The 18,326-nt window shown below is 41.7% G+C and overlaps 1 protein-coding gene across 1 annotated transcript in view; it reads right to left on the bottom strand.

Annotated features, from left to right (window-relative positions):
- Positions 1-18,326, bottom strand: part of Oca2 (OCA2 melanosomal transmembrane protein) — a 323,587-nt gene that overhangs the window by 232,275 nt on the left and 72,986 nt on the right. The window contains exons 9-14 of the mRNA XM_055607524.1: positions 13,397-13,468; positions 10,378-10,443; positions 6,894-6,950; positions 4,664-4,788; positions 3,575-3,713; positions 1,076-1,208 (exon numbers count right to left, since the gene is read on the bottom strand). Of these exons, the coding sequence (XP_055463499.1) occupies positions 1,076-1,208; positions 3,575-3,713; positions 4,664-4,788; positions 6,894-6,950; positions 10,378-10,443; positions 13,397-13,468 (592 nt within the window). The remainder of the gene's footprint in view (positions 1-1,075; positions 1,209-3,574; positions 3,714-4,663; positions 4,789-6,893; positions 6,951-10,377; positions 10,444-13,396; positions 13,469-18,326) is intronic.

Raw genomic sequence — 18,326 nt, 5'->3', positions numbered from 1 at the left:
GATATGAACTCTGAAAGTCATCATGGAAGCAAGAAAGGCAACTTCAACTCTTCCTGAAGAATAAAGTTTTTTCTCAAGCAATATCTTTTTAATTCATTTATTAATTTGTTATTGTTGTGCTTTTGTTCAAGCAAGGTCTTGACTCTAGGATCCAACAACCCTTGCCCATTCTCACTGGCTCTTCATTCAGCCAAAATCTAAACATCACTGCTATGCTTTGAGTTTGGTTTGTCATGGCTTCTCAACTTTTTGGCTAACATCAAGTGCATCTGGCTTATCCTCTCCAAACTACGTGCCATGTTATGATGCAGCAAAGAGGCCTCGCCAGTTGCTGGGGCCAGGCTCCTGGACTTCCTGTCTCCTGGAGAGTAAGCTATTATAAATAAGCTTCTCACTTTTAGCTTGCCTGGCTAGGGTACCGTTATAACAACACATATGAACTCAGCCAATTGTCCAGTCTTTAAATGGTTTCAGAAACAGAGCTCTAGAATAACACAGCATGGATGTGATTCTCAGGCAGCCATGCTTGGCATCCTCTAGGACAACATCTGGTAAAAAATGGGCAGCAAAAAGCGCTCCCTCCCCTATATCCTATGAGCTCAGTGTGTCATACAGTATAATAAGTAATAAGCTGGCAAAATGCTGTCCAGAAAGGAGCAAACAACACTTTTCTCCCATCACTAAATTCAGACACCCTCTGATAGTGAAAAGGAGAGGAATAGTTTGTCATCCATTGCTTCCTAATAGGAAGCTATTTTATGAGGCTTACATTTAACATCTATTTTATGGTTTGAAAAAAAAATATATATATAAGGAAAAAGCCAAGGTGGCAGATTAAAAGCAAGCTACCCTTTATAGATTCCCAGCAGACACAGACTGAAGCAGCCAGACTGCCAGCTGGAGGTAGCTGTGGACAGTCGTTGCTCTTAAGCATACAGCATCCCAGAGAAAATGAATACATCCTCCCTGGTGCTCCGATGGGAGAATGCCCCCTCCTGCTTATGAGGGCTTGTCCTGGGGTTGGGGGAGAATACTACAGTAAAGATCTGCAGCATGGGAAGATGCTCATACCCACCGACAATCTCACTGGGCTCCTTATTATAAAGCTTTTTGTTCCAGTACAGGAGTCTGAGAAGTGGAAAGGAAACCAGGAGAACAAGGCAAATTCCAAGAAACATGTGTGCTGTGAAACCAGCGAAGTCCAGGCCCTAGAAGAGCAAAAGAGCAGTACATGATATATGGGCCTTAGGGAGAGCTGAGGCAGGGTGTGAGTTGGAAACACAGGGGTCTCTGGTGATCGTCAGATAAGGGTCCTGCAGCCAAACACTGAGGCTTTGAAGTTTGAAATGTTTAAAGTACTTTGTTGTTGTTTTGGTTTTGGTTTTCATTTTTGGTTTCTCTTTTTTGAGACAAGATTTTCTATGTATAGCACTGCTGTCCCAGAATGTCCTCTGTAGACTGGGCTGGCCTCAAACTCACAGGGATCTGCCTGCCTCTGCCTCCCAAGTGCTGGGATTAAAAAAACATGTGCCACCACTATCCAGATAGTTCAAGCCTTTTTTTTTAATATGTCTCGTGTTTTTGTTTTTTGGTTTTTGTTTGTTTGTTTGTTTGTTTGTTTGTTTGTTTTTTGAAAAACCAGTACTTACATGAATTACAAGCCATTTCTGAAGGAAACAAAAATAGGCTAATACAACTAGTTCCAAACTGAACTTTGTCTGCCTTCACAGGGCTAATGTTCTGCCCTAGGATGAAGAGAAGTCAAAACACTGAATAATGTTATTTAATGGTTAATTTTTAATCTTTAGTGACTAAAGTGCCTGCTGTGGATTAGAAGGAACATCCCGCTGGAAGGTGCAGTCTTCCCACTGCTGCCCACTACTTTGATCGCACAGAGCACTGGAACACTCACAGAGCCCTAGAGAGGCAGCCTTTCCCTTCTTTCCTGATTTCTCTGCCTGCCTATCAGGTATGTGTCGTGGCCGTTGGTTGAATGTGCTTCGTATTGATTAAAAATCACCCCTAAGCTACTTAGTTAGAGAATAAGTCAACAACAACTTTGGTTAATGCTGCTCTTTATCTTGTTATTTTATATATATCTTTGGGCGAGTATGCATCATATCTCTTGAGCCCCAGTAGGAGGGATGAGGCCTTGAAGATGATCATCTACGAGAATTCAAGTAGTGCACATGAACAAGTGCTGCCGTAAAGGGGGGTAAAGGTGCCGCAGCACGGTGAGGCACTGGGAGAGCAGATATCGAGGGATCTTGGCAGGAAGGGTCTGGTCACAGAGGACACAGCAGACCTGCTGGGCCCTAAGACATGCCTGCACAGGTAGGAAACCCCATAGGCTGTCAGTAAGCCACTTTGGAAAAGGCACCTTCCAATACCTCTTACAACATAGCTCAGGCTAATCGTGTCAACCTCCCACGGGTCACCAAACCTCACTCAGAACTCACCACACTCTAGCAGTTCTTCAGTCAGAACACTACCATGAACTTTATATTTATCTATAGAATCCATACCCCAGATGTCTGGTTGAAACATAGTTATATCTTAGATGTTCACGAAAATGTTTTAATTTCCTTTAAAGTCAGAATTTTTAAAATGAGCCTGAGGATGCTAGAGAGACGGATCAGTGCTTAAGAGCAGCGGCTGCCCTTACAGAAGACCCAGATTGTTCTTCCCACGTGGTGGCCCACAACTGCCCAATTCCAGGTGATAGAACACCCTCTCCTGTCCAGAGCATTAGAAATCCTCCTCTGACCTCTGTAGGCACCAGGCATGCATGTGGTGCACAGACATACATGCAGACAAAAACACCCATACATGTAAAACAAAAGTAAGTAAACATTAACAATTTTAATAACATAAGAAAATGATTTAAATATAACATCAATGTGCTTACCTTTAAACCAACCGGGTCATAAAACACAATTATTAGTTTTAGGGAATATAGCCTGAGGAGACAGGAATTCTGTATCCTGAGTAATTCCAGATCTGTTCAGGATGTTAAGTGCCAAAGTTTTGTCCCATCAGAAATGCTGGGACAATTAAAGAAAGGAGTAATGAGTGTGAAAATAAAGAAAGTAAAGTTAAGAAGGCCCTAACAGACAACCACAGCAAAGCAACAGCACCAAACAGAAGTTGCTAGGACAGTTTTACAGGTGAATTTATCAAGCAACTGAAAGGAAGATCAGAAAAACCCAAACTGGTAATTTTCAGAGACAACAGTGGCAGATGCACTGTGCCGTGGGATGGTATGCTTTCACTGAGCCTATTGGTCATGTTACAGCCCTTTGTAATTTCCTAGATATTTCTCCTTGATGTTCTCAGTAGCAAAACTACCTCCCATCACATTAATCACAACACAGCTTCTAAATGCAGCCCTTTCATCTTGCAGGATGCCTCTCCTACTTTTCCTCTCCTAATCTTTTGCTTATGACCAATAGTGTGCACAATGAATAGGTGACAAGAACCTTAGTTCACAGTAGTTAATAAAGGACACTGCGTAGTGGCCCACTCAGTTAAGTCGTGCATTTCCTGAAAGCAACCCTAGTGTGCTGTTACTTACCATTTTTCTTAACTCCTGGTTGGAAACAATGATAACATTTGGGGGATCCCCAATGGCAGTGGCAGCTCCTCCAATGTTTGTGAAGATCACTTCTGCAATCAGGACTTGTCGTGGATCAAGATTGAGAACCTCACATAACCTATCATGAAAGTAAAAACGTGAAAAGGCCTATGTACAACCAAAATGTGTAAAGCACTTGTTTGTATAAGGAAGGCACATGCATGTGTTTGTGTGTATATGCGTGTGCGCACACATGAGCACACACGCAATCTGTGAGAAGAGTGATACAGAAACAAACATCAGCAGAGACATCCTCAGGTACCACAAATTACAAGGATTTTTCTGAGTAGACATACCACAGTCTGAGCTACCCAGGTGCTGAGGTACCTTCTGCTCCCACAGCCTGGAGAGAGTATTGAACTCTGAGCATAGGGCCCTAGTAGAGAGAAAGACCTGAAGAAGGTGAATGTGTACTGGTCATCTGATGCCTCAGTCAGGAATGCAGTGGACAATCAAAACTCACCAGCCATAACACTAAGCCTGCTGACTTAGTCCCTTATCTGCCTTCCCTTTTTCTGAAGAGGCCCTAAACTCTCTCTGTATGTGTCCTTTCTTTAAATTACTATCTTAATTACTTCTTCCTTAGCCATAGGACTCTACCTTCATACCCTAGCTGCATGAGGTTTTTCTTGTAGTCTTCAGATGTCCTACACTCTGATCTGCTGCAGACTGTGAATAGGTAGAAGATGAAAATGTGGGGATTCCTGAGCAAAATCCTCCTGAGACCTGATGCTCTTCATGGATGCCTTGCCTATATTGTTTCCAGTCTACCTCCTGGAAAGCAAGGCCCATGTCCTCTGACTTCTTGTGTTATTTCTGAGCTATGCTGACACCTGTACCCTTCTAGAGTCTGCAGTCACACAACAGGCTAGGCTGGAATTGAGTAAGCTGGACCCCAGTAGAAGGATAGATATTATCCCTTGCCTTTTTGTAGATGTGAGGAAGGAACCTTGAGCCAGGTGGTACAACCAGAACACACATCTACCCCAAATCTGGTCTTAATTTCCATGTCAGGAGTGTTCTACACACCTTATGGTGACAGGGGTGAAAAGGAGCATCGTGGTGACATTGTCTAAGAAGGCCGAAAGGATGGAAGCAATGAGACAAAGCATGATGATCATGGGCCACACTCTTCCTCGAGAAAGCTGGTATGCCTAGGACACATACACAGGAAGGAACAAGCCAGAATCAGTACATTCGTACAATAGATGTTATGTTTTCACTAATGACTCCAAGATATGGGGACCAAAATAAATTCTCATTCAGAATTTGCAAAGAGTTTTGTTGAAGAAAGTATCTTTTAAAATAAGTTTTTTATTCCAAAACTGAAGTAAAAATTAGCACCAGCCTTTGCATTAGTAGAGTTTGCCAAAGTTTCCTCATCGACTAGGACATGGCGAGATCTCCCCTCATCCACTATGCATGCAAGAGTCAATTTAAATCTCCACAACTTCTGACAGTACCCAGGATTCCAGTTAAAATACAAAGTCCAATAGCAATGAGTCACCATTTCACACGTGTCAGAATGATTTTCATTTAAAAAGATAACAGGGCTGGTGATGTGTATCAGTGCTAGACTGTTTGGTTAGCCTGCGAGATATACAAGATTTATTCCCTAGCACCAGCGTGGTGGCTCCGGTCTGTCATGCCAGCGGTAGGGAGATAGAAGTAGACCATTCTCAGCAACATAGTGAGTTTGAGGCCATAGTGAGTTAAATGAAACCCTGTCTCAAAACAGAAAGAAGGTAGGGGTGAAGGAGAACAAGCATGGGAAAAATTTAAGAGAAAAGAAATCTTCCTCGACTAATATAAAATAATTGTGAAAAATAGTACAGATGTTTCTCAAAGAACTAAAAAAAGAACCATGAGAAGCAAATGTATATGGTAAAAGCATGGACACTTGCACCATGTTTATTAGAGGACTCTTCCAAGATGAGGAGCCAGGCTAAGTGTCTGTCAGCAGATGAATGAAGACAGCATGTTCATAAACATGCACCACTATTCACCCATGCAATCCTCACAGTTTCTACAATGATTTAACATGATATAATTATAGCTGGAGGGCATTATTTTAAGTATAATAAGCAAGGAATATCCATTAAAATGCCATCTGATTTCATTTCTACATGGAATCTAAGAAAAATGATCCCATAGAAGCAGAGAGTAAGGATAGTAGCTCCAAGATTGGGATTCTGGTCAAAGGGTATAAGAAAGAGTTAAAAGGTGAAGAGTTGGATAACTACTGCACAGGCAGGATGACTATATTTAGTGTAGTGTATGTTTCAAAATAACTTAAAATGTGAATTTCAAGCTGGGTATAGTGGCTCACACCTTTAATCCCAGCAGTAATGGGGCTGAGGCAAGCAGATCTCTAAGTTGAGGCCAGCCTGGTCTACATCATGAGTTTCAGGATAGCCAGGGCTATGTCTCTACATAGCCCTGTCTCAAAAACAAAAACAAAAAAGTAACTTTCAAATATGTCACCATAAGAAATGATGTGTGTGAGGGATATTAAGGAAATGCTGGTTGGCTTGATGGCCAACTAAACATGGCACATTGTGTGAATATACATTGAAACATTACGTATATTCCCCAAACACATGATTATCATTTGTCAATCAAATAACCATAATTTTTAAAAATAAGACATTTAAAGACCTAGTATATTATCCCAGTGATGGAACATGTACTGAGCATATGCAAGGCCTTTTGTTCAATCCCAGCATAAGTAAATAAATACAGTCCATATAAGATTAAAACAACAAAAACATGATTTACCCAAATTTAAAAGTCAGGACTACAGGCCTATCACATAAGCATTGAAATTATGTCCCCAAAAGGCAATGCAATCAGAGATTGCTGGCTTGACATATTCAGACTCTTAAATGAAGAGTGGGTTTTGATGTATAGCCCTAACCAGACAGCTCAGATGTTACTACACAAATCCTCAAAGAGAACTCTTTGCCCTGAGCTTGCTCCTTGTTTTCTTATGGAAAGGCTGGAAGTGTTGTTCTTGCATCATGCTTCCCATGGCAATTATACCTAGGCCTCCTAACACCTTTTTGAGGGGAAGACGGAATTTTAAATATTTTAACTTACTAAATATACAATATTAAGATGGTAAATAATTTTACTCAATCAATTAATAATAATGTTAATCACATTTGTACTTACATTGTTTTGATTATATAAATAAGCATGTTTATACTTCTCATTTATTTATTTAGTGTAAGACCCGCAAGTACAACACTACACCTACCTTTACAGCACAGTAATCAAAAAATCCCGTTTCTGAAAATATGGCTACTAAGATCATCTATAAAGGAAAAAAATAGACAACAAGATTTTTTTTGTCAAAATACCACATTGGAACAATGTCAGAGTGACTCATCATGAGTTTGAGCTCTAGCTCCTGACAGCTGACTGTCAAGAGCAGCTTTGTCTTTCTGGACGTCCATCACTTCAGCTGTCAACACACAAATGCCCTGAGCAGAACCCCTTACAGATGGTTTGTGCGTATATCAGGGCATTGTCCTAAGATATCAACCTAGCTAACCCTGATGACAAACATCAAATGTTGTCTTTACTCTGTTTTATAGACTAAAGATGGCAGGATCAGACTTGAAGCTAGAAGCAGGAAAGGCCATGGCCATCAGGTGGTCCTTGTACATAATTGTCCCTATCACAGCACTCAGAAATTAAATAGTTTTAAAGCTGTCTCAAACTTTGTTTTCTAAAATAATTAAACTGATTTTTTTTTCTTACAAATTTGATGACCTGGACATCAAATTTGGACAAACTGGACTATTGGTACTGAAATGACTGGTCTTCAGTCCTGCATACACCCAGAATACTTACCTGTATTTCTAATGATGATGAGTGACAAAAACAGCCATCCCATGAGCTAACATAGGCCCCCATTTATTCTGTGTTTAATTAAACAGAAATTCCAGCAAGCCTGAACTTGCTAGGTTTCCTATTTTACAAAAAGTAGAAAAGCATTCAATTTCTTCAGTTTTCTAAACTTGCAGCTATATCTGATATGGTTTCGTTGTTGTTGTTGTTGTTGTTGTTAATTCAGATGCTTGAATCCTATATTCTATCCAGGGCTAACACAGAGGCTGGCTTCTCCATGAAGTTCAAGGCCAGAGCAGTCCTCCTTCTACCCTCCACCCACATTAGTAAATGTTGAATTCTGAATGAGAAAACACAGGTTCAAGCCTTCAATAAGAACAACAAAGTGCGCCCGATTTACCATTCTGCACTTCAAGTTTCTCACTTTACCTCTAGCTTACCTTGTGGAGGGTGCTGTGAGAGTGAGAGATAAATTTACAGAAAGCAGTTGGAAGATGGTTGGGGGTCCAATATGCTTTTCAAATAAACTGTATGAAACGCAAATGCTCCCCAGTCAGTTTTGACTCCGCACTGCCATTGTCTAGAGCATCTTCCTAACTCAGCAGTCCCTCGTGGGGCTGTTTGTAGCCCACAGCACTTCATGAGAACATAAGTAGACACACGTGGGTGGCAGCCTTGAGGTCTTCTCTTGCTGTGGGAGCCATTCTGTCGTCGTCTGATAGAAGGGGGACTGGGACTAGCAGTCTCGGGAAATAAGTCAGGTAGAATAAAACTCACTCTGTGCACTGCCCTTATAATACCGAAAGCAGAGAATATCTAAATGCCTACTAAAGAAATTGTAATTGAGAAAAAGAAACACCAGGTTACTTTTATTGGCTGAATTTTGTCCCTCCTCCTCAAAATTTGTATGTTGAACTATTAACTTCCTGTAACTCAAAATGTGGCTGTACTCGGAGACAGGATTTTTAAGAGTAACAATGAGGTCATTAGGGTGGACCTTAATTGGATATGACAGATGGCCTTACAAAATGTGAAGACAGCCAATGAGGAGCTTCAACAGAGGCAGCCCTGCTGATACTTTGGTCTTAGACATCAGCCTCTGCAGCCTCGAGAAACAAATATTTATTCATCAGTCCAGCATATATGACATGCTTTGTTATGGCAGTTCTAGAAATCTACTACACTATTAACTGTTTTCAAGATGTATTTATTGTATATGAGTGCTCTATCTGCATGTACGCCTGCATGCCAGAGAGGGCATCAGATCCCAGAAGAGATGTTTGTGAGCCACCATGTGGTTGCTGGAAATTGAACTCAGGACCCCTGGAAGAGCAGACAGTGCTTTTAACCACTAAGCTATTTCTCCATCCCTGCTTAACTTTTCTAAAAAATAGTATGTAACAGACATCTGGTATGCCTCCCTCCTTCTGCCTGGATAACCAAGTCCTATGTGTTTCTCAGAACCCAACACAGCTATTGGCTCCTCCCTGAAACCTGAGTTCAGAGCTGTTCTGCCTTCTTATTCAGAGAGGATGGCAGCTCTGAGTCTCTCTGAAGCCTAGAGTAGATGCCAACAGAAAGATGAGGCTGCCTGGTGACTGGTGTTCTACAAAGGGAGTAAAAGGGTTAGGCTAACTTTGTAACCTGTATGTTCTAAAGCTTATAGTTTTGAGTTTTAGGTTCAGGTTAGGCTAAAGCCTCTTAGTACCTTTCCAGAGAATGGAGAAATGTGACCCTATCTGTGAGGAAAGATAGAAAAAAAAAAGCAAGCAAGCAATGACCTTCACTCAGCAAAAAGAACGACCAGACCCTTGCCTTCAAGATAGTGTTTCTTAGCAACGAACCCAGACTTCTTCTGAGTAGCTTTTGATCTCCAGCCAAAAGTCCGCAGCCCCTAATCTTCAAGGATGAGCTAACCACTCCCACCTTAAATTGCAGCTGCATCCATACTTGGCAGGACTGGGCAAGCTTGAGCACCTAAGACTAACCAATTATCTTACTTTATAGCTTCCTCATCCAGTCCTAAATTGCCCAAACTGCAACTTCAAATCTCCCGCAATTTTTTTTTTTAAAAACCTAAAGGCCTTTGTCTCCCGGTGCCACTCTTTGCTGACCGGCAGGGGTGACCCATTGCGCAGTGGTTAATAAACTTCTTGCTTTTGCAACGAGTCGTGGTCTGGAGGAGTTTCTGGGAAGGGCGTGATCTTGAACTCCTGAGCTGTGAGACTCCAGGTCCCTCCTCCGAAGTGTAGATGAAGCCTCACAGACCCTGTCTAGAGACTGGCCCAAGAACACAATGGTCATTCCCACATTCCCAAGGCCTTGCCAAATTTCATTTTTTCTAGCATAGCTAAAACTCATGCCCTACAGTAATCTCTATGAGTTTTTCTTCCCTTCTTACAAGCTGACCTAGTAATGTTTCTCACAACTTAGCATTATGGTAAACTGGCAAACACTAGAACTATTACTTAGGAACACTTCTCTTTATAGAATTAAAATCACTTTCCCAATCACTGAAATTGTTCCATGGTTCATTTATTTGAAGTAATGTTGTTTTTGTTTTGTTTTGGTTTTGCTTTGGTTTTGGTTTTGGTTTTGGTTTTTAAGGGTACTAACCCCCACCCCCCAAAAAAATTCCTAACTTTTGGAAACAATAATGCCACTTCATTGTTCAAAAGCCTTCGAATTGAATTCTCTAGTTAACAAACCAGAGCCCCAGCCACCTCCTCCCCCCGGGGGGATATGAGCTGCACCTGTACTACCACTTCTCAATCAAGCCCTAACTGCCAAGGGATATGCCATCTTGACTATAATGATAGGTTCAGCAACCGAGGAATAGTGAAGGACCCAAACTTGGAGCCATATCCTGCAGGGAGGACTGTAATTACCATGCCAAACAGCAGGGCCAGAGTCTCAAAATCAATCCACTCCACCACTTGAGTCAGGCTGGGTCTCTGTAATCAAAGCACAAATTTGCCAATTAATCCTGTGCATCAGCCTACTGGGGAAAGCTCTGAAAATGGGCTGCCCCTACTGCAAACTCCACATTGGGGCAAAGTTGGAAGCGCTCCATCCACTTCCCTTTGAAATTGGATTATATAACCGCTGAATAACACTCATGACCCAGTGCATCTGTCACAGCAGAAGCGTCCATGAAAAAAAAAAAAATAGGTAATCCTGCTCCTGGAAGCTCCAGCAACATTTATTGTGAGAATTGCAGGTTTAGCCCATACATGTCTTCCTCAGCCAGGTGGGATGATTGATAGCTGTCTATTCTACTCTCCAAGTGCCTGTAGCACAAAGAGAGACTGCCAGAGCCTCGCCTGCTGGGAAAAGGCAGCTCACTGAGTGACGCAGGGGGCTTCTCAATGCATGTGGCTGCTATGTGCCATAAGAGCAATTTTCCAAATGAAACAGATTATATGAAGCATATTTGTGAGAACAAGAGCATGACTTGGAGACTCGGAGGCAATCCCACTCCAGCTCAGATAGCACCCTACACCCATGGACTGCACCCAGCTTAAACTGCCCCCTCTTTTCCAGGCTAGGGGTATCAATTTGGGGTGAAGTCAAAACAGCCAATACCACTCCTACATGTACTAGCTTAACCATTAGCACTGCCTGGCAGAACAGGGCCTCAGCCCATCCCAGCAGAATAAAAAACCTTAGCCTGTAAGAAAAGGTTGCTCACTGACAAAAGCCCTTGTCTGATTTATTCCAAAATAAACCTGTGGACCTCCTCATCTTTCTCCTTGTACAACTCAGCTATTACGGTAAACAACAGTAGAGCTATATGCTCAGGAGTACTTGCCTAACATGCATGAGGCCCTGGGTTCCATTCTAAGTACTACAAAGAAAACAAAAAGTTTTCCTATCTGTAAATTTTAGAATTCAGAAATATTTTAATTTCAATTTAACATCTGTTTATGACAAACTGAGCCAAGAAAAACTTCACATTCTTACAGCTACTTTCAGACTAACTCTACAATGACATTTTAAGTTAAGTAAAGACATCACAAATAGCTAACTCCCTACACACTTCCCTATATAGACAGGTACATTTGGTTTTTGTTGGGGGGTTGTTTTATTTGGTTTTGGCTTTTGGTTTTGAGACAGGGTTTCTCTGTGTGGCCTTGGCTGTCTTGGACTTGATTTGTAGACTAGGCTAGCCACAAACTCAGAGATGTGCCTGCCTCCCTGGAGTGCTGGGATTACAGGCGTGGGCCACCGCACCCAGATCTCTATATAGGTATTTAAATGAGTCCTATTAGGGGTGGTAGACTACCTGGTTTTGGTGGGGAAATCCAGCAAATTCTAAAGCTGCTTTGAAATCCAGTTGTGTGTGTGGCCAGCTTTAGGAGGGCTCAGACTAGAGTGGCAACATGAGCCCTGCAACAACTCTCTTTCCATTTCCTAACAAGAGAGGCAACAGGTATCTCCAGGGCCTGCAATGCCACAGGGCAGAGCCCCAGCCCCATTCATCCACCTCCATATCTCTTGGGTAACAGCACTAGATCCACTTCTAAAACCACTCAGCCCCATGCTTGGCAGACACATGCCTGAGAAGCCTTCCTTCAGGCCAAATGGAGACTAACACCACTTAAAAGAGTTCATATCCAGCAACTACTTTCTTAAACCAAGTTTGTCAGTTCATGCTTGTAGAGGGATTTTAATTGAAAACATGGCTGATCTGGCAAGAGATCACAACCAAAGACCTTCTAGATCTGTGCAATCAAGCTGAAATACAAATATGCCTTTAACCCCAGGAGACAGAAGCAAGCAGATCTGAGTTCAAGGCCAACTTGATATAGAGCAAGTCTCAGGTAAAGAAAAGCTTAGGTCCAGGTGTGGTGGTACATGCCTTTAATCACAAACAATGAAAGTAAAGTTAGTTTGTTGGAGGAAGCACCCATGTTTAAAAGTGATGTATAATTGAGTAGCATAAATGTGACAAACAAGAGAAAGATTTGACAGAATAGGTGTTAGGAATTCTGTGGCCAAGTTTGTGGCAGGTTCATAAATCATGCTACACAACAGGTCCCATATGGGAGGTTTTAGTAAAGAAAGGAGAGGGGTTACAGAGACTGTCTGTGCATGAGGCAGGAGAGAAAGTAAGAGAGAAGGGTGACTCTTCTTAAAAGATGACCCAGCACATGCACAGGATGAACACACGTGTCTTGAGCCTTGCGTCAGGCTGGTGGTGAGTGGTCTTGTCGCTGCATTTCTGCAGGTGGTCAAAGAGATGCCTGACGTCACACTCATCAGGTCTCCTGGTGGCTGGCCATAGAGAGGCCTGTTTACCAACTCCAACAATAGGATCCACCCAGCTCTCATGAGAAGAGAGGAAAGGGAAGCTACTTAAGGGACTATGCAGAGAGAGAGAAGAAGCAATTTTTTAGGGAGAATTTTACAGGGAGATTGAACAAGAGAACAAGCTAGACACAGGTGAAGACAGAATGAGCCAGAGAATGAGAAGGAGCCAGAAGATTGGAGCAGATTGTTGGAGTTAGTTTGAGGCCAAGCAGAGCAATTCAGAGGCTGGAAAGAAAAAAAAAAGCCATATAACTCAGTTGGGAGAGGAATTTGAGCCAAAACAACTGAGTTAAACCATCCAGCTATGAGCTCAGAAAGAACAACAAAGGGTGAGCTTGTAAGCAGTTTTAGGCCTAGGTTAGATTGTATGGAAGCTAGAAGCTTCCAGGACAAGGCCTAGGTTAGCAGACAGAGGCAATAAGCCTCCAAGACAACAACTGACACTGGCAAATAAAAGTTCTTTTTATAATGTCTCTATGAATCATGGGAAAAGCACATGGAAACATCACATAAAACAACTAATTCAGCCTGGAGTTTTCCTGGGTCTGGCACTGCCTCTAGTGGTAAGCCAGTAAATCAAACATAGTAACTTACATCTCCAACCACAGCCAATGCTGCTAATGCTGCAAGAGCTCCCAACATGGCGGCCAGGGTTCTGTGAACAATCTGGAAAGAAGCACAGGTTAAGCCTGTATAGACATGAATTCCCTGTGTGCCTTTGTGTACCATTCGAATAATGAGCATTTCAAGGAGCTTGATATCTGGTCAGCCCTTGGAGACCCCTAACCACCAGTTGCCCTCATTATAGGAGAGTTGCTCTCATTTCCAGAACAACTGTGAAAGTATGCTCGTGGAAGTCCACAGTAAAGCGTCATTAATTATTTACCATGTTCTTCCACAACCGAACCTATGGTTTAAGAACCATCGCTAAGACCACTGTTAAGTCAGCACACAGACAAATGCCTAATCTAATTGAGACTCCAGCATATAACTGAATTACAAAAGGATCTCTTCTATTTAGTTTATAATCCAGTGGACATGAATTTCTAATGCCGAATATGCTGGAAAACCTGAGCCTGCATGCGCTGCCACTGAATGCAAAATGGTAAAGCAACTGTGGAAGAGAGTTTGGCCACACTTCCTTAGAAAGTCAAGCACAAGTTTACCACATCTTTTAACATTTCTACTAGGAATCTAGTGAATATAAAGGAAAATAGGTATCACATAAAGGCATGAACGTTCTGAACAATATTATTCAAATCAGGCCAAACCTGGAAATATCTATGTGCCTATTTGTACACTAGATTCTGAGCTCATTTTCAAATAATTTTATCCCTACTTTTTTAATATTTGATGTTCAGATCTTTAAGAATTAGTATACTTGTTTTGTTATTTTTAATTTTTCTATTATCATCATCATCATTTTGATTTTGTTTGGGGTTTTTTTTGTTTATATTGGGTTTTTGTTAGTTTGTTTGTTTTTGGTTTTGAGACAGGGTTTTTCTTTGTAGGCCTGGCTGTCCTGAAACTCACTTTGTAGATCAGGCTAGCGTTGAGCTCAAAGATTCACCTGCCTCTGCCTCTTAAGTAAGCTATCACAACTAGCAGTTTTTTTAATGTAAATTTATTCAGTATCAAATGTCAAAGAAACAAACTATAAAACTTACTCACTTATCTACTGGGGCTTTCCAAAAAGTCAAGGGTTGAGAGACCAAAGAATTAGGAATCAGTGGGTATCGTTTTAAAGTTTAAAGCTCCAGCCACCTGGGAAAAGAAACTAGCTTTAATGCATTCTTTCCCTGCCCACTTGAGATACAGTTGCTAAGAAACTGGCCCAGAGAGCCAGGCCAGAACTGTTTGTGGTCTTGGCACCTAAAGTAAACCAATCATTTCAAAAGTCAACCTCCCTTACCCAATCATGTAACACCAAAGCTTGTAAGTCCCTGCTTGCAATTTTGCCTTTTAAAAACCTTGTTCCCTGGACCTTGGGGCCACATTCCTCTCTTGTTTCCACAGGAAGTTTGTGTCCTGGGTTCAAACAAGTATACAATTAAAAAAAAAAAAAAAACACTCATATATTTACAGCGGAATCTATTCCTGGTCTTTTGGGGCCTTACAAACTGGGCACAACAGAGTCTAGCCATTATTCCCATGTCAATCCAAGCATCATCACCAAGCCTACCTGGACCAAAACTCTCTCAACTCTTTTCTCCTTTGTAGGACAACCTCTCTCTCTCAATATGTCTGCTGGCTTACAAGGCAGGCCACACAGATCACCTCTGTGTTCCTCAGTGCATGCTTAGCACATGTAGATGCAACTGTTCCTCTCTCAGAAATCCTGAAGAGCTCCATACATGTCAGTGAGAAACTTTATGTTTCCATTACTACCCTCCCCACAAAATGTCTAGGCTCATAGTCAGGTGGTAGATCATATGATTAGCATACACAAGGCAAGACTTCAGGACACACATAACCAGCTTCTGGTATGTATACCTTTTAAATTGAGCTGTCCTATAAGAAAATTAATTCAAAGACTAAAAGAGATGGAGACAAATTTTTAAGAACTAGAGATTATGGAGTCTTGGAACAAAACAATTTCTTCTGGACTTGATAGGACCATTGCATTCACAAACTCAGAGCAGCTGGGAATGCTTACACAAGAACAAGGCAGTCAACATTGCGTCATGGATGGGGGAGGGACACAGGAGTTCCCACCACTAAATGAGGCCCAAGTGACAGTTGATGGCTTCTGAGGGAAAGAGTCAGTTTTCTTTAAGGATGTGAATCCCTAGTAAGGGAAGGGAGGAGGAAGGGAAAAATAGGAGGAGAATGAGGAGGAAAGAAAAAAGAAGAAGGCATGCAGTTAGGAGAGAGCGAGGGGTGGGGAATATCTGAAGGGATATGAAATACAAATACGTATACACACTAGAATTTTAGTCTGCTGTAAACAAAAGACATATTACAAACTTCAGGAAAATGAAAGGCTCTGGAGAAAAAGGGTAATGACAGGTCCAAATGAAACTCCTTTTCCCCAAACTATGGAATCCCTTCCCCCTCTATACCAAAGGAGCCATTGTCTTACCACTGTCAGGAGGGACAAAGGGCTTCCTGTGGCACCTATTAGCATAACAAAGTACACGCTAGCCTCCAGGCTTCCTCTGTATCACAGTACCTGTGGCTCCTCTCAGCTCTTCTCACCCTTCTCCTAAACTTCTCAAGCTCATGGACTTCCTTCCCACAGATTCTCATTCCAGACTATTTCCCATATTCTCTCTCTCTTTCTTTCCTCTGCTTGTCCCTCTTTCCTACTCCTGTCTTGGTCTCCTCTGCCAGTACTCTGTCTTTTTCTTTCGCCACCCCACTCCTCTCATAGCCTAGTCCAGTCTGTTGATGTTCACCTTTCTCTCTGTGTTCTGTACTCATCCAGTACACTCCCTCATATCTACAATAAAAAAAAAAAAACCTTCCCCTTAACGATACCTTGGGGAAGTCATATCCTCAGTTTATACAGGTAAGAGGCTAGAGCACTGAGCCACATGTGGGCTGGGTGGGTGGGAGAGGGATAGGTTGCATGAACCTGCTCTTGTTTCCATCATTTTTCATTTTAAAAATAAGCAACTGTTTCTCAAATCAGGATTTCCTTGTGTATAGATGGGCAAAGCAGGGAGAGATAAAAAAGGACAGTTAAAGAAGTGAAGAGACACTGTCATCAGAACAAAACGACCGCCTACAGGCTACAAAAGGATCTTCACCAACCCTATGTCTGACAGAAGACTAATATCCAGAATATATAAATAACTCAAGAAGTTAAAAAGCAACAAATCATGTAATCCAATTTATAAAATGAGGTACAGAGCTAAACAGAGAATTCTCTATAGAGGAATATAGAATGGCAGAGAAACACTTAAAGAAATGCTCAGCATCCTTAGTCATCAGGGAGATGCAAATCAAAACGACCCTGAGATTTCACCTTACACGCATCAGAATGGCTAAGATAAAAAACTCAAGTGACAATATATGTTGGAGAGGATGTCGAGAAAGAGGAACCCTCCTCCATTGCTGGTGGGAATGAAAACTTGTACAGCCACTTTGGAAATCGATCTGGCAATTTCTCAGACAATTAAGAATAGTGCTACCTCAAGATCCAACTATACCACTCCTAGGCATATATCCAAAAGAGGCTCAAGTATACAAGGACATTTGCTTTATTCATAATAGCCAGAATCTGGAAACAACCCAGATGCCCCTCAACTGAAGAATGGATACAGAAATTGTGGTACATTTACACAATGGAATACTAGTCAGCAATTAAAAACAAGGAAATCATAAAATTTGCAGGCAAATGGTGGACTCTAGAAAAGATCATCCTGAGTGAGGTATTCTAGAAGCAGAAAGACACACATGGTATATACTCATTTATAAGTGGATATTAGACATATAATATAGAATAAACATACTAAAATCTGTATACCTAAAGAAGCTAAGCATGAAGGAGGGTCTTGGGTAAGATGATCAATCCTCACTCAAAAAGGCAAGACATCGGACATTGGAAGAGGGAGAAAACAGGAAACAGGACAGGAGCTTACCACAGAGGGCCTCTGAAAGACTGTACCCAGAGCAAGGTATCAAAGCAGATGCTGAGACTCATAGCCAAACTTTAGGCAGAGTGCAGGGAATCTTATGAAAGAAGTGGGAGATAGAAAGACCTGGAGGGGACATGATCTCCATAAGGAGAGCAACAGAACCAAAAAATATGGGCACAGGGGGCTTTTCTGAGACTGATACTCCAACCAAGGACCATGTATAGAGATAACCTAGAACCCCTGCACAGATGCAGGCTGTGGTGGTTCAGTCTCCAAGTGTTCCTAGTAAGGGGAACAGGGACTGTCTTTGACATGAACTCAGTGGCTGGCTCTTTGGTCCTCTCCCTGTGATGGGGGAGTAGCTTTGCCAGGCCACAGAGGAAGACAATGCAGCCAGTCCTGATAAGACTTGATAGGCTAGGGTCAGATGGAAGGAGAGAAGGACCTCCCCTATCAGTGGACTTGGAGAGGGGCATAGGAGAAGAAGAGGGAGGGAGGGTGGGGTTGGGAATGAGTGAGGGAAGGAGCTCCAGCTGGGATACAAAATGAATAAACTTAAATAAAATAAATAATTAAAATTAAAATAAAAAAGAAGTGAAGAGAGATTAAATTTCAAAATATAGTCTAACCCAGGAAGCTAATGAATTCTCAAAAGCTTCTTTGTGCTTGTGTTAACAGCTTTCACTTTTGTTCAGCTAGTAAAGCATGTTTCTAGGATGGATGGCCTGTCAGTTGCCTGTCGTTGTGTCTCCATAACAAGCTGCATTCATCTAGTTTTCAAGTTCTGATTTTTCTATAATTGCCCACTGTAGACCATTTCTTAATTTTTTAAAGTATAAATACAAGTTTTATATGCCAGGTGAAATAAAAGGCAAATACTATGTGATCTTGATTATACATAATGTATATGTTTATTAACTGTCTTGTGTTGCTTCCATCCA

This window comes from Psammomys obesus, unplaced genomic scaffold, assembly GCF_907164565.1.
Source record: "Psammomys obesus unplaced genomic scaffold, mPsaObe1.curated_primary_1811, whole genome shotgun sequence".
Taxonomy (NCBI): domain Eukaryota; kingdom Metazoa; phylum Chordata; class Mammalia; order Rodentia; family Muridae; genus Psammomys; species Psammomys obesus.
This window is presented reverse-complemented; position numbering and strand designations above follow the sequence as displayed.